This window comes from Geotrypetes seraphini, chromosome 6, assembly GCF_902459505.1.
Source record: "Geotrypetes seraphini chromosome 6, aGeoSer1.1, whole genome shotgun sequence".
In the NCBI taxonomy this organism is placed as follows: domain Eukaryota; kingdom Metazoa; phylum Chordata; class Amphibia; order Gymnophiona; family Dermophiidae; genus Geotrypetes; species Geotrypetes seraphini.
Window position 1 is genome coordinate 224,285,294 of NC_047089.1, and position 17,392 is coordinate 224,302,685.

General features: G+C 43.8%; 1 protein-coding gene across 2 annotated transcripts in view; it reads right to left on the minus strand.

The window, feature by feature from the left end:
* Positions 1–17,392, minus strand: part of POLB (DNA polymerase beta) — an 88,637-nt gene that overhangs the window by 59,626 nt on the left and 11,619 nt on the right. For both annotated transcript variants that reach the window (XM_033949441.1, XM_033949440.1), the window contains exons 4-6: positions 13,371–13,437; positions 12,016–12,090; positions 10,677–10,735 (exon numbers count right to left, since the gene is read on the minus strand). In XM_033949441.1, coding sequence (XP_033805332.1) covers positions 10,677–10,735; positions 12,016–12,090; positions 13,371–13,437 — 201 coding nt within the window. The remainder of the gene's footprint in view (positions 1–10,676; positions 10,736–12,015; positions 12,091–13,370; positions 13,438–17,392) is intronic.

Genomic DNA, 17,392 nt, shown 5'->3' on the forward strand with positions numbered 1-17,392 from the left:
ATATTGGAAAGCCTTGAGAGCATAAAACATCGCTCTGAGTTCCAGGAAATTGATGTGATGCTTCTTTTCCTGGACTGTCCAAAGGCCTTGAGTTTGGAACTCGTTCAAATGAGCTCCCCAGGCATAAGGTGATGACTAGTTGATGAGGAGGTAGATGGAACAGAAGACCTCTGGAGAGATTTGAAGATATCAACCACCATTGAAGAGATTGACGAAGAGATGATGTCACAAATATGTGCCGTGAGCAAGGATCCGTTGCTTGGGACCACTGGGTAGCTAGGGTCCATTGAAGAGTGCGCAGGTGAAGACGTGCGAGGAGGGTGACATGAACTGTCGAGGCCATGTGACCCAAGAGTATCATCATGTGCTTGGCAGAGATGGAGTGTAATGGAAGCACTTGCTGGCATAGAGATTTAAGAGTTTGAAGATGGTTGGACGGCAGGAATGCTCTCATGAGGACTGTGTCCAGGACCGCTCCTATGAACTGAAGTCTCTGAGTAGGGATGAGATGTGATTTGGGTAGATTGATCTCGAACCCCAGAAGCTGTAGAAAAAGGATGGTCTGGTTGGTGGCAAGAAGCACTGCCTGAGAGGAAGTGGCTTTGATTAACCAGTCGTCCAGGTAAGGAAAGACCTGAAGATGATGCGAGCGTAGAAAGGCAGCCACCACAATGAAACATTTGGTGAACACTCTGGGAGAGGAGGCAAGGCCAAAGGGTAGCACCTTGTACTGGTAATGACAGTGATTGATCATGAAGCGGAGGTACTGTCTGGAGGCCAGATTGACTGGTATGTGAGTGTATGCCTCTTTGAGATCGAGGGAGCATAGCCAGTCGCCTTGATTGAGAAGAGGGTAAAGAGTGGCCAGAGAAAGCATTCTGAACTTTTCTTTGACCAAGCATTTGTTGAGATCGCGAAGATCTAAAATGGGTCTGAGATCCCCTGTTTTTTTGGGGACGAGAAAGTAACGGGAGTAGAATCCCTGCCCCTTTTGATCTAGAGGAACTTCCTCTATTTCGTTCAGAAGGAGGAGGGATTGAACTTCCTGAAGAAGGAGGGAAGATTGAGGCGTGTTCAAAGCAGACTCTTTTGGCAGACTTTGGGCAGGAAGAGTCTGAAAGTTGAGAGAGTAGCCTTGGCTGATGATGTTGAGGACCCATTGATCCGAGGTGATGATCTCCCAACGGCTGATGAAGAAAGTAAGACGACCTCCTATGGGTTGAGGAAGGTGGGCAGATGGTAGAACACTGGCTATGCCCTGGAGAACGAAGTCAAAAGGGTTGGGTAGACTTCTGTTGTGAAGGTGGCTTCACTTGTTGCTGCTGTGGTGGCCTAGGGGTTTGTCGTTGTTGCTGACGTTGACGCCTAGGTTGTTGAGGAGCTGGTGGTAAAGGGCGAGCCACATAGCGGTGTTGATAGGCTGATTGTTGCCGAAAAGGCCGAGTAGGTGGAGTCTTCTTCTTGGTTTTCAGAAGAGTATCCCATCGAGTCTCATGGGCGGATAGTTTTTGGGTGGTAGAGTCCATGGAATCACCAAAGAGTTCATCCCCCAGGCATGGAGCATTAGCCAGGCGATCTTGATGGTTGACATCAAGCTCCGACACTCTGAGCCAAGCTAGACGACGCATGGCCACAGACATGGACGTGGCTCTGGTGGTAAGTTCGAACGCGTCATAGATTGAACGGACCAGGAACTTACGAAGCTGGAGAAGAGAGGAAGAACACTGGTGAAAAGCAGGTCTCATGCGGTCAGGGAGGTATTTCTCAAAGGAAGCCAAGGTGTGGATGAGATGCTTGAGGTAAAAGGAAAAATGAAAAGCATAATTCCCTGACCTGTTAGCCAACATAGCATTCTGGTATAATCTTTTGCCAAATTTATCCATGGCCTTTCCTTCTCTGCCAGGAGGGACGGAAGCGTACACACTAGCTCCTGCAGACTTTTTAAGTGTAGATTCCACCAAAAGAGACTCGTGTGGAAGCTGCGGCTTATCAAAGCCAGGGATAGGGATGACTTTATATAAAGAGTCCAATTTACGAGGAGCTCCTGGTATGGTCAAAGGAGTCTCAAGATTTTTATAAAAGGTTTCTCTCAAGATATCATGGAGGGGTAATTTGAGAAATTCCTTTGGAGGCTGGTCAAAGTCCAGTGCATCAAGGAACGCTTTGGATTTCTTGGACTCAGCCTCCAAAGGAATAGAAAGAGATTCACACATCTCTTTCAAGAAAGAAGTGAAAGAGGCAGAATCTGGCTTAGAGGATGGATCTGGAACAGAAGGATCCTCATCAGCCGATGAACACTCACCCTCAGAGAGAAGAGGCTCTTCGGAGTCACCCCACAGATCAGGGTCCCTAATTTGGGAACTGCGATCCCGAGACTCCGGTGTGGAAGGTTCAAGGTGCCGGGATTTGCGTACCGACTTACCCGACCTCAAGGAAGCGGTGCCAGGAGAAGTTAAAGGCTGTATCGGTGCCGAAGTTTGAACAGCCTGATGCAGCGCTCTCGGCTCCGGTGTCAGAACCGGCATGGAGACTGAGGAAGCCAAATGAACTGGTACCGATAGGGTGGAAGCAGACAATAGAGGCTGCCCCACCGTTGGTACCGGGGGCTCAGACCGGACCGGGACTGGAAGGTTCGGTGCCAATAGAGCAGAATGGAGCTGTTGCAACTGCTCTTTAAGCTGCACCTGGAGGACGGCCGCAATTCGCTCGTCCAGCAAAGGCACCGGTACCGCTTTTTTCTTCTGCGGTACCTGCGGTGCCGCTCGACGCCCCGAGGATGAGGAGCCCGAGGTCGAGGGACTCACCTCAATAGAGGTGGAGCGCTTCTGCGGGCGCCTCGTGGTCGGCATGACTGGGCTCGCTGCCACAGAGACCGGAGGGCGCTCCAGCAGGGAAGGCTTCTTAGCCGGCTTACCTGACTGTTGCGACGTCGGCGCGGTGTCGAAGAGGTGGGTGCCGACTGAGATGGGGCCGATGTCGGTGTCGATGCCGCAGGGTCAGACATATCGGCACCGAAAAGTAACCGTTGCTGAATCTGACGGTTTTTTAAAGTTCGTTTTTTTAGTGTGGCACAGCAGGTGCAGGTGGAAGCCCTATGATCGGGACCCAGGCACTGTAAGCACCAGCTGTGCGGGTCAGTCAGAGAAATGGGCCATGCACACCGCTGGCACTTCTTAAACCCTAGCTGGGGGGGCATGAAAGTAAAAACGGCTTCTGCCAAATCGAAGGTCGAGGCCTCGATGGTGGCAACAGGCCCCGCCGGGGCGAAACTGAAATAAAAAAAGGATTTTTTTTTTTTTAAAAACAATAAAAGAAGAAAAGAAAAAGGAAATATTATTTCCTCACAGGATTTTCGTGAGCGGGAAGGCGATACAAAAAAACTTTTCAACAGCCGTTGAAAAGAACGCGTCTTCTTAGCTCCGCGGAAACTAAGAAACTGGGGACCGCGCGCCTCCGTCGGGCGGGAAGGCACTCGCGCGTGTGCAGTGCGGCCTGCTAGAACTTTCCAAGTTCTTAGAGTGCAATCATTCTAAAATTGTCCGTACCGGGGCTCCGTCGGTGCCGTCACCCATCAGTCAAGAATATGCTGCCTGCTTGTCCTGGGATAAATATGCCCTATGCAAAACTCTATACGTACATTTTCTCCAGGCATAACCCTTAACAATTTTAGGCAAACGATGAATAGCTTGACTAAAATCTTGAAGAGAAATCTGAGTCCCCAACTCATCCCACCATTTTTGTAAAATGCTATCATATGTTCTATTTGGAATTAAACACCACCACCACTTATGCAACAAAGATACAGAGATTGGTACTTTACAAAAGATGGAGTTGATTAGTTCAGGTGGTTTGGATTGACAGTTAAATTTCTAATTGCCCTTTGGTAGATGGAGTTCAAACCACCCTGAAGGATAAGATTTGTAATCTGGGAGCAAGACTGGATTCAGCTTCTACTTTGGAAACTCAGCTGAAGGCAGTATCTCAAGCTGTATATTTTAAACAGCAGAAGGCAAGACAGTTAAAGGCATTCCTTACACCTTTGTTGTGTAATCTGAAATGCAGGATTTGGTTTTGAGCTCATCGGATCAGTGCAATATTCTACATGCTGATCTCCCAGAGTGATGCAAAGGTTTCAAGTTATTCAGAATGTGGCTACTCAGGTATTAACTGGCTAGAGAAGAGAGAGAGTGCTTGTCTTTCATTAATAATGTTTTAATGGCTACCAAAACAGGAACATGTGAAATCTTAATTCTGTAGATTTTAGCTTTTAAAAGAGACTTGGGAAACAAATACATGGACAATCTTCTAGAATTCTGAGATCAATTCATGTGGGTCAGTTGGTTATCAAAAGTGGTGATATAGCAGAAAAGAGAATGTTAAACTGCGGTACCTCAGTTGTGGAATTCCTAGACGTGGAGCAGAGGCTTGAAACAAATATTGTAGCTTTCATAAAAAAATTTAAGACTTTTTATTTCTTGTTCTATTGTCCTTTGATACTCAACTTTTGGAAGTCAATATGGGGACAGATTAATGTTATACTTGAGTCATCAATTCCATTGACTTATGAAACAGTCATATGTGGAACATTACAACATATTAAGGGGTCCTTTTATCAAGCTGCGGTAGGGGTTTAACGCGCGTAATACTGCGCGTTAAACCACCTGCCGCGCTAGCCGCTAACGCCTGCATTGAGCAGGCGTTAGTTTTTTAGCCGGCCGCGGGGGTTAGCGCGTGATGAAATGTCAGACGTGCTAACCCCCCTAGCGTGGCTTGATAAAAGGACCCCTAAGCCCCAAATGGACCGATATAAATGCCATCTTTTCCTAAATATGACTGGGATAGCCATGCAGATGATAACCCGTAATTGGAAAAATTACGATCGCCTGAATTTTCCTTTTTGGTGGGTGAACCTATGCTCTAGTTATAGGTATGAAAAAATGAATGCTGAAATGCTGGGGCATAGTAATGTATTTAAACGGGTTTGGGGCCCGTTGACATCTTATATTACTTCTCTGTAGTTGTTTTTTGTCTTTAATTCTGTGCCATCCCTTGCACATCCAGGGTAGGAGGGGGGGGGGGGATTGTGTTATTGTATTATTTTAAATAAGTGTAGATTATTGAAAGAGTCTATACATAGTGATTAATCAATGGGTGGGTGGAATAAAATGATTGATTTTGAATATCTGTAAGTTGAATGTGCTTTTCTTGACTTGTCATATGTTCTTATACCTGTGTATTGCACTGTTAATATTTAAAAATTAATAAAGATTTATAAAATCAAAAATTATTTCTAGCCTTTGAGTAGAACTTTTTTTTTCATGGAAGCACAACAGGATAGAATTACTTTTTTGGGCCCCTTCTTAGAAGATAGAGTTGGAGGAGATTGGTTATTGATGGCTTCTTTTGATTATTTTATGTATTTACTGCACATTGCTTTGACCAACTGATGGAAATGGAAAGGAAGTACAGAAATTTACATACCTATCTATCACTGGCACAGAATGTTGCCTGTATCCTGGAAACTCACTGTCAATTCTCTAGGACACACAGCTCAGAGTCAGCCATTTGCAATAAATTCCATGCATCAGTGTCCACTTCCAGTCCATGCCCAGTAAGGTACAACGGTAGTCCCTTCCAGGTAAGGCAATGCCACATACAGTTTGGCCAGCAGACTGAAAATTTCTAATTGGGCATCTCTGCAACTGGGTCTAGTTATATCATCTCTCCAGTCTCATCACCAATGTCTGCTGAAAAGCAGCATTCTGTTCTAAGAGACAGAGAGATTCCTTGCAACAGTTTTGTAATGTAACCTCCACTATGTTCCCCAATTATTACCATCATCTACTGTGGCTACTTCCTCTCTCTTAACTGCATCTCTGCTAAAGTCCTCTGAACAACACTTCCCAGCATCCCCATGTTTCTCGCTCCGTTTATCTATATGATCCCTCAACCAACTGCTCACTCTTCCAGTCCCTCTTAAGGTCTACTCAACAAACTGCCAGCCTCCCCAGGCTGCTTCTGCATATGAAATCAGGGATGGGAAACGTCATGGCGACACCAGGAAGTATTTCTTCACCGAAAGGGTGGTTGATCATTGGAATGATCTTCCACTGCAGGTAATCAAGGCCAGCAGCGTGCCTGATTTTAAAAGAAAATGGGATAAGCATGTGGGATCTCTTCATGGAAGAAATTAGGGGGGTGGGTCATTGGGGAGGGCAGACTTGGTGGGCCGTGGCCCTTTTCTGCCGTCATTTTCTATGTTTCTATGAAACAGAGTTTTACGTCACAGTCACATTATAATGCCATTACTACGGTATTATAAGGTCTTTTCACTGCGCAGCTGCTCAACCAGATTGCACCCCTCTGCCAGTGCAAAGATGCTCAATGCTCAGTTCTCATTCTTCCATCAGCTGTTTGCCATTCTCATACTTTCCTTCTTGCTGATCTGCGCTGGCTCTGATATTTTATTATTTAAAACCTTTTATTGGTTTAAAAAGTGCACTCATGGTTCTGCTCCTGTCTATCTGCTTCCATTCCCCTTCCTATTAACTCCACGCTTCTCAGCGAACACATTTCCTATCCTCAGGTTAAATAGGTATCTTCCCAGTTTCTCACATTGTTTTGTCTTTGCCTCTCATTTTTGGAACAAATATCCAACAGCCATCCATGTTGACAAGGTCTAGTCATTTCTTAATCATATAAATTTAAGGTGAAAATATGGTTATTACCTAAGGTGCTGAAGGGTGCCACGGCTTCACCATACATTTTGCTGTGCACTCTGGATCTTTTCAATGTTTTGTGGAGGTGTGGCCTAGTGGTTAGAAATGCTGCCTCAGCACCCTGAGGTTCTGAGTTCAATCCAGCTTGCTTCTTGTGACTCTGGGCAAGTCACTTAATCCCACCATTGCCCCGGATACCACAGTTACATTATGAGCCTACTGGGGCAGATATGAGCATCCCGAAAGGACTGGGTCCACTAAAGAAATGGCCTCGCAGAGCCCCACTGGGCCTGTCTGGATGATAACAGCAGGCCTCCCAAAATCTACCTCTAGAGGAAGACCCCCTACTGAAGCCCTTCGATTGTTCTCCAGAAGCTTAGGTACTTTAGCTTTCTCTAGGCCCTGAACAAGTTTGTCCAGATCCTCGACAAACAGCATAGACCAAAAAAAGGGCAGCAAACAGCCTGGATTTGGAATCTATATCCGCAGCCCAGATGCAAAGCCAGAGAGATCTTGAGCTGCCACTTCTAATGCCATATTCTTTGCGAAGTCCCTGAGGAGATTATACATTGCAACTGCTAGAAAAGATGAACCCATCTCCAGCTAAGCCACTCAGTAACCAGGCACTCCAACTTAGGGTCATCCAGCATAAGCAAGTTCTAGCTATCAGTTCCCTGCAAATAAAAGTCTGTAAGGCCAGTGCTGCCAAATCAAAACTCCTCCTCAACAACAAATCCAACTTGTGATTTTGCTGTTCCTTCAAGACCGCACATTCATCCTGCGGAATCCTGGTCTTCTTGGTGATTGCAGTGACCAAAGCATCTACTGAGAGACAAGTGGGAAGGGACCCAGACACCCCAAAGGTAACATGTAGCTCCTACAGACCAAACACTGTGGCACTCCACACAGAGGCAGTCGAACAAAAAGGAACTGCTAGGAAGGTACTAACAAACAAGACAAGGAAAAGAAATTGCCCTGCAAAGAGCTTACCAGAACAACATGTCACAGACCGAACAGCTAGACGTCCACCACCTGTTGGGAGGCTGGATGCTTAGGATCTGTACATGGTTCTTATACAGTCTCCACCTGCTGTTAGGTGTACACAACCCTATAGGCAGTGAGAGGCCTGGTCTAGATAGGCTGACAAGGAACTACTTAAGAGTACCTGATTACTATTCTGTGTATTGTAAACCGCTTTGGGTGAATCTCTTCATGAAAAAGGCAGATAATAAATCCCAATATACATGGTTATTGTGCATAGTTGCCCGTCTATTACATTAGTAACATCAGTTAATCAAAATATCATGCTGATGTAATTTATATCACAATGGGGATTCTCAGAAAGCCACCCTGACCATTCAGGTACTCTTCACCGATTCTACCCAATTATGTGATATATTTTACTTTTATACTTTTTATATTTTTCTTTAGTTGATTTTATATTAATTTCATTTTTAAAGCTAAATTCTCCACTAGTATTTCATAAATACTGGTACTGTGTTTGTTGCACAGATTTTCATTTCAATTTTTTTCACTTTATTTCCATTTTCTTTTCATTTTTTATGCAAATAATGCTCAACTTAGCTTTATGCTGTTGTTGCGTTCTCCCTGTTCCCCGATGCCACAACAGGCCAGCAGCGACTGCAGAAGCACCGGATATACCAGCATTCCCCCCCCCCAACATCAATTCCGACGTTGGAGAGGAAGTTCCGGGCCAGCCAATCGCTGCCTGGCTGGCCCGGAACTTCCTCTCCAACGTTAGAATCAACATCAGGGGGAAGATTGGTGGGCCCAGTGCTTCTGCAGTCACTGCTGGCCTGTTGCGGCATCAGTAAACAGGGAGAACTCGGCGGCAACGGTGACCTGTTCCCAGACGTCGGTGGTGGCTTGGGGGCCTGCTCCAGACGACGGCACCGGTGGTGGCTTGGGGAGACAGAAAGAAAGAGAGAGAGAAAGAAAGGGGGGGGGCAGGGAGACAAAAAGAAAGAAAGGGGGGGGCAGGGAGACAGAAAGACAGAGAGAAAGAAGGGGGAAGGGAGACAGAAAGACAGACAGAGTGAAAGAAAGGGGGGCATGGAGAGAGAAAGAAAGGGGAGGGGGCAGGGAGAGAGGAAGAAAAAGATGGACTCATGAAAGGACAGAGATGTTGGTTGGGGAATGGAATGAGGTCTAGAGGAGACAAAGCATGCAGGAGGAAAAAGGAAGGGAAGAAATATTGGATGCACAATCAGAAGAAAGTGCAACCAGAGACCCATGAAATCACCAGACAACAAAGGTAGGAAAAATGATTTTATTTTCAATTTAGTGATCAAAATATGTCCGTTTTGAGAATTTATATCTGCTGTCTATATTTTATACTATGGCCCCCCTTTTACTAAACCGCAATAGCGTTTTTTAGCGCAGGGAGCCTATGAACGTAGAGAGCAGTGCAGGGCATTCAGCGTAGCTCCCTGCGCTAAAAACCGCTATCAGTAAAAAAGGAGGGGGGTATATTTGTTTATTTTTGTATGGTTGTTACTGAGGTGACATTTCATATTTTAAAGTCACGTGCCTTGACCTCTTTGAAAACCCCCCCCCCCCAAGAATATAAATGATATTTAACATTTTCTCTGCATACAGTGTGCTTTGTATTTTTTAAAATTTTATTGTTGGTAGAACATTTTGACTTGGTCATTTTAAAAGTAGCTCACAAGCCAAAAAAGTATGAGCACCCCTGTTTACTACCATTTTGATCTTGCTGGCATTACTAGACGTACCCGCAGATTTCATTTGTTTACCTTTCCTACATTGAAAGATTGTGTTTATAAGAGGTTCCTTTATAGGACTCTTTCACTTCAAGCCGGTAAACTGAATGACTGGTTAAGTGAATCTATTTTGAAAGCTTTTTCCTACTAATCCTTCAGAAGAACATCAGACACCTAGCTCTTTGATAAATTTGTTTAACTTTATAATTATGCTGCTGTATTTCAATTGGTGTTTGTAACTTCACTGTCTGTCAGCTGTCTCTATTACCGTGAACCACTCTAAACTGCTTATGGGATTGCAGTATATAAAATTAAAGTATGACATATGATACGATTTTATTTGGCACAGCAATGAGAGCACATAGTCAAATTTCTTCAAATAACAACAAACTTTTATTTATATTAACTGAAATAGCAGTTCAACAAATAACATACAATTGGAAAAGTTATGACAGGTTAAATTATAACTTTTGGTGGAATTCAGTATGCCATATGTATAAAATGGAACGTACATTTGCAACACAAAAAGGGTATATAGATAAGTTTAAGAAGATTTGGGGACCATTAATAGATTTTTGCAATGAATGATACAATTTTCCCATAATAAGATATTGATAAGAGGGGGGTTGGGGGGTTTATTTTAATCATCTTATAATATAAATAATTTATCAATATATCTTGTTGTATTATATGCAGTTGTATAAGGAAGGGGAGGGGATGGGTTTATAATTGAGAAATAGTTGGTATACTTATTAAATATTATATACTGCTTCAAGATTATAGTAAAAGATTATATAATGATACGTTATATATATATATATATATATATAGTAATGTATGAAGGCATATCAAGTGTGTACGTAATGAAATTGTATAAATTTAAGTGATACACTTGTTATGTGAAAAATGAATAAAAAACTTAAAAACAAAACACAAAATTAAAGTTATTATTAGTTATCCTCAGTTATGTCAGGTCTAAGACTCATTAGGCAATGGTGGTTTGAGCTAGTATTCTATAATGCAACACGGGCACTCAAATACCATTACAGAATAGATTCTTATTGCATGACATTGGGCTACCTAAAAAGAGGCACCTAAGTTACAAAACTACTCCCTAAATGCTTGTACAAACATTTCATTTTTGCAGCAATAACAATAAATAATAAAAACACATAGCAAAATTGGCATGAACAATAAATAGATAAAAGCTTACCCAATGCCAGAGACTCGTGTGAGAAGATTGATAGATGAACTTGTATCATCTTGTCTAATCTACAGTAAAAAAAAAAAAAAATAATGAAGGAATGAGAAACAAGGATAGCCAAAATCCACTTTGGTCACCAGGTCAGATTTTTTAAAAATTGAAATACTAACCATTATGGGAACACAGAAACCTAATCTGATGATGATGATGACGACGACAACTACAATGTCAATTTAGTCCTACCATTTCATCCCCTCTTAGTTGGGCTTTTCAATGTGAAATTGGGAATGGAACCAGGGTTCAAAATCCTGCTTGTCCCACAGACTCCTCTTATGACTTTGGGCAAGTTGATTCACCATACATTATCTCAGGTACAGACAGACTGAAAGCCCTCTGGGGACAGGAAAAAATATACATACTGTACTTGAATGTGGCTCATCTTGAGTGTGGGTTTGGAAAGGCATTGCATGGAATAAAATAGAATCCAACTTCAAACAGCTTTTACCACAATTACCGTATTGTTCCGCTCCATTAGACGCACCTGACCATAAGACGCCCTCTTAGCGGGAAGCGGCGCGGGACCAGGCAGGCAACCTGGTGCGCTGCTATGCTGCGAGAGAACGGGGGGGGGGGGGGGCAGCGGCGAGAACCAGGCAGCCAGCCAGCCTTGGCCGCGAACAGAAGTAAAAAAAAAAAAAAAAAAATAGGTACGCGCGGGGGTGGGGGGCCAACTGAGGGCGCCACATCCAGCGAGGGAGGGTGGCCGCATTAAAAATAGGTAACCGGGGGGAGGGTAGAAGGTGCTTTGGGTATTTGCTCCATACGATGCACCCTAATTTCCATCCACTATTTTGGGGGGAAAAAAGTGTGTCTAATGGAGTGAAAAATACGGTATCGATTTACTTTTCAGAAACAAATGGACAAGATCAGCAAAACATGTAATTCAGGTGCAAGAGGTGAAGGTGGCAGCAAACACTAAGGAATAACACACTGCTAGCAACATCAATTGGCTGACTCAGCAGAGAAGCCTAAGATCTGAATGCGATCAGCAGTAAAGTATTTTCTCACATATATACTGTAGTTAAGTTACAGGGCAATGGAGAGGGATCTGTTGTCGCCTGCAATTTTGCATGGTTCATATCTATATCATACTTATACTGTAGCAAGACGCTGTTTGGGAAGCCTGGACTGTAGCTACACAGGCTGTAGTTTGTGAATGTGAAACGTGCAATGCTGCTGTCTGTCCCATGTTTGCACAGCAATTTACCATAGGGTAGAACTGTCCCCAATTACTAGCAGCAAGTTTGCTACAGAGTATAATCTAATCAAGGCAGTAAAAGTCTATTACTTTTTCTAGTTTGCGTAGTTTTCCAGTGGTTAAAAACTCATCAATCTTCTCAGCAATTTTGGCTCCAACTCCATCCTAAAAACAGCAGAGACAGGCAGTGAATGACTGTTATCCTTACAATTGTAGTATTGTAACACTACGGAGACACACTATAGGAAGACACAAACATCAGCTATCTCAGTAGCAGGACCATGTTGGTGGAATGCAGTGCCTGGATACTTGAGATTATGTAGGGACAAACTGTCTTTTAAAAAGCAACTAAAAACCTTTTTATAAAGGTTTTTTATTAGCTTAACCTTTTCCTATCGTGTATCCCTCTCTCTTTCCCCACTCCCTTTGCAGCAAGAGAGGAAATGAGAGAGGAAGACATGTTGCACAAAGGGGTGGAGGGGCAGGGAGGGAAAAAAGAGGGAGATGGATCCAGGACAGAAGGGAGTGAAGATGCTGTACAATGGGATGGAGGGAAGAAAGAGGGAGAAATGATGGACCATGGTAGGAGGAACCAGAGGATAGCAACCGCTTGAAGAAGAATTTGCAGTAGAATGTGTAAAGTAGACATGTGAAAAATAAAAGAGAAACTAGTATCAACTTGATGGGAAAATAAATCTCCAGACAACAAAAGTAAAAAAACAAGGAATTTATTGACTGAAATACATTAGTTTTGGGAAAAGTGTATAGCAGATGACTTTGTATGGTATTCAACAGTAAAGGAAATGCATTTCTCTTTTTATTTCTCCAGTGTTGAAGTATTTGATGACCCTTGCTTTAGCTGGTGGAGATCCCCAAGAACCACCAACTGAGGACGCCCTCCAAAGGTGGCTGGAACACCCTTCTACCAAGCATAGCAGTTGCTCGCTGCATCCTTGAGCCACTGAGATGACATCTGTGGCTTAAGAATGTTGCTGCTGCCTGCCAAGCTTAGCAAAAGGGATTTTTGGCCACCTTCAGAGAAGTCTTCAGCTAACATAGCTTCAGGGTCCTCATCAGCTCTGGCAGAGACCCAATTACAAAGTAAGTATTCTTCCCAATTAATATTTCTAAATTAATAAAGTGTCTTTGCTTATTCGTAAATGAGCCTCTAATTCAGTAGCATAATTAAATGAAATAATTATGTACTTCTGAAGTTTATGGGGACGGGCTTGATTTTTGTCCCCGTGCAACTCTCTACATGGGATTTGCCTACAAATAATGTGAATCGTCAACACAAACCTTTATGTGTACATGCACCTCATAATTTATTAAGAGCTATTCTCCACAAGTAAAAACAAGCTTTACATGTGCAGAAAGCAGTTTATGAAGTTTCTCTCATTGCTCATATAATATGATATAGTACCGATGCCTTTAGTAATAATTACCAGTTTCTTTGCTTCTGCTCCGCTCTTAATCTTGCTTGGGTACTTGGAAATTACAGATGCTGCTTTTCTATATGAAAAAGAATATAAATCATTGGGTACATATTTATCTTGAGGCCAGTAACAGTAATGAATCTTAGTCTGAAGCCAGGGTATGTGAAAATAATCTCAACACTTGCCATATTCTCTCTGTGAGGAGAGATTTGGTGTGCATGTGGACTTCCCTCCCTGTTGCACCTTTCCCCTGAGCTTACTCCCTCATCCTTCCCCTCCCCCTTGTTTCACCTTTCCCCGCCATCTACAGGGTATTTGTTTATAAACTATTCCTCCCCTCACCACCTCTTGCACATTGGGAAGAATAACCCGAATCACAGTTACCGGATACTAGGGTCCACTGTGGGGGTTAGCACCCAAGAAAAGGATCTGGGTGTCATCGTAGACAATATGATGAAACCTTCCATCCAATGTGTGGTGGTGGCCAAAAATGCAAACAGGATGCTGGGAATTATTAAGAAAGGGATGGTTAACAAGACTAAGAATGTTATAATGCCCTTATTTCGCTCAATGGTGTGACCTCACCTAGAATACTGGTTGCCCTGGATCGGTAGCATGGAATGTTGCTACTCTTTGAGTTTTGGCCAGGTATTAGGGACCTGGATTGGCCACTTTGAGAATGGGCTACTGGGCCTGATGGACCATTGGTCTGACCCAGTAAGGCTATTCTTATATTCCCTCCTCCCATTGCATAACTCCTTTTCTCTCACCATTCCCAGTTTCTTATCATCAATGCTGAGAATCAAGTTTCAAATTTATTTTTGACTTATTGAATCGCTTAATTTAATTTGCTAAGCGATTTACAGATAAAAAATAGATACATCAGATTAATTATAAAAGGATACATAAATTTGACACATTATCATACAAAATAATAAATAAAGTCATACAAACTAACAGATACATGGGGAAAGAAAGGGTAGAACTACAATCGTATATATAAAAGAAAACATAAATGGTAAAAACAACAGGTAGGGGAAATAAAAAGATAAAAAAGGAAAAATTTGATAATAATCCTTAATTAGGCTTATAAATTAAACGCATCTTTAAAAAGGAAACTCTTTAAGCTGCTTTTAAACTGTTTCAGATCATTTTCTACTCCAAGATACTGGGGCAAACTGTTCCATAATTGTGGGGCTATTACAGAAAAAATGTCAGGGCGACGAGTTCCAATGACTTTTAGTGATGGAACTGTTAAGAGTTTTTGATTGGTGGATCTTAAAGAGCGTGACGTACTATGTGGAATTAGTAATCTATTAATAAATTGGGGTTCATTTGTAGTCAATGTTTTAAAAACTAAAAGTAAGATTTTAAAAGTAATGCAATGGGCACAAGCAGACAAGTTATCAGTACAGTGCTGCATTTTTTCTGCAATTGCAGTGTCACTGATCCCTCTATGACGACAGGAAGTGAGTCCCTGTTAGCAACCAGCTCCATTCCTGGTGGCCAACGCTTCTCTTTGAACAGTGGAGTCTTACTTCCCCACCACTCATTGCTCATCTGAAGCCTCAGCTCCAGCTTCTACACCGATTGAGTGGCGAGGTCTAGCCTCTGCTCCAGCCATGATTCACTGCTTCTTCCTTGCATTCCTCCTTAGTCCATACCCACCTTTTAGCGCATGCACAAATGCATACAGACAAACCCTTCCCAAGAGGTACTATCAAGAAATTTCACTTCAGCTTGAGTCATATCATATATGCATATTTACTACTGCTACTATTAATTATTTCTATAGCGTTACCGGATGCACGCTCCCAAATTGCTCCGCAAATTCTACTTAACAGAGGATAAACAAAATAGAAACATCTTGTTCACAAAACTCTTTGGTAGATTTTAAATGTTTGAAAAAGTATCAATAATAATAAAAAGCTAAGCGCGCATGCGCACTCGCGTCGCGTGTTCCCTGATCTGTCGCGGCAGCACGAGTGCGCCACAGCCTCCCTGCTCTCCACCTCGCGCCGCTGCTTTCAAAATTCCCTGCTGGGAGGGCACGGATGTGGGAGTGTGAGCTACTGGAGGGCCCGGTAGAGGTCGGAGTCGATCCGGGGGAGGGGGCGGCTGCTGAAGAAACAAGATGAAGCGGGCGCGCTTTCCTTGAATGCGCGGCTCGCGCCTCTTTCCCTCCATCGATGGCGCCGAAGCCCCGGGTCGACGAGAGCCCCGAGCGCGTGGCGGTGCGCGTCCGAACCTTGCTGCCCAAGGAGGTGTCTACACAGCTACCATTTGTGCCTGCGGGCGGACCCCCGGGGCCGGCGGGTTGAGCCTACCATCCAACCCTCCCACCGCGAGATGAACACAAACCTCCGGCCTGCAGCAGCTCCACAGCACTCTAAACATTCTGCTTCCAGCCTTCTGTCTTGATTTTCACTGCCGAGGAAATCAGGACAGTAGAGTGCTGTGGAGCTGCTGCAGGCCGGAGGTTTGTGTTCGTCTCATGATGGGAGGGTCAGTGGGGATGGCTGCATGGCAGCGGTAGTGGCGTGGGAGGGTGGCGGGGGGGGGTAGATAGAAACGTGCTGCAAATGCCGAATTCTACTGTATGGGAGAATGGGGGGGGGTAGAAGTTAAAGGTTCTACTGCACAGGGGGATGGGAGGCAGGCAGGCTGGCTTCAGGGGGAGGGTGTGGGTGGAACAAAGTCTAAAAGGCATTGAGGGGGGGCAGTAGAAGGAGGCACTGGGGGAACTAAGGACATAGGAAAGGGCACTAAGGACACGGGAAGGAGGCACTGGGGGCACTGAGGGCACTAAGGATATAGGAAGGAGGCACTGAGGGCACTAAGGACATTGAATGGGACATTAAGGTCACTGGGGGCACTAAGGGAAGACAGAAGGGGCCATGGAGAGACAGTTAGGGAAAGGGGGCTGCTTTGGGGGGAGGTCTGTGCTGGGGGCAAACAGCTTTGCTCTGGGGTGAATACAGAAGGGGGCCACGGATAGACAGTCAGGGAGAGGGAAAGGGGGCTGCTTTGGGTGGAGGGGTGTGCTGGGGGCAGACAGTTTTGCTTGGGGAGGGGGGGAAGATAGAAGGACACAGACAGTGGCCAAGGAGAGAGAGAGAAAGAAACACAGACAGACAGACACTTCTATTCTAGCACCCGTTAATGTAACGGGCTTAAAGACTAGTAACATATTGTAAATGAACTGTGTTTCACAATTACCCTTAAAGACTGTATAATTACACCAGGGACTCTTTCCACACAAAAGCTGGACTTTGGAGGTGGGGGGTGGGGATTCCTCCTCAGCTAGAGATTGGTCACTTGGATCCAGGGCAACTCTGTCCACTAGGAAGCCTATGTTGCTTTTACCAAGAGATCCCAGCACTGATAATTTTAAAACTTCTCTTCACAGCAGTCAAAGGGAATATATGCCTCCTCTTTTTATCCTTTCCCCAGTGCATACCCTTCACCCAGGGCTACATATGTATTTTCATTCTGAAAAATAAAAGCTGCAAGTTGCACCTGCTTTTTGGGGCAGGTAGATTTTCTTTGGAAAAGAACAGATTTGAAAAAGCGATCAATGAATATTATTTTCTAACCATACCCATGAAAACGCTAAATATGATTAAAAATATGGGAAAATGTTCAACTGACTGGGTCAGGCTTTAAAAAGTGTCTTCAGGAATAACTAACCAGCTAAAGATGTACTTGACAGAAAAAAAAAAAGAAAAAATGATACAAACATTCATTCAACAAGGGTTTACCATAGATATTGTTTTCTATAGAACAAAAAGTTATAATGCAAGGATAGAATGGGGGGCGTAAAAGGAATGCTGGAAAATACTTTCACCAAGATGGTGAAAAGTCTTTTACTGGTGGTTACAGGAGTCAAGTGGTACCCACATTTAATCAAACATAGGATACACAAAATGAGCTTGGTGGGCAGATAGGCGAATGCTTTTGGTGGCACAGTAGTTAGGCACAACTGGGCACACTTGACATCTATCTTTCTTTTTAAGTCATTCTAAAAACTC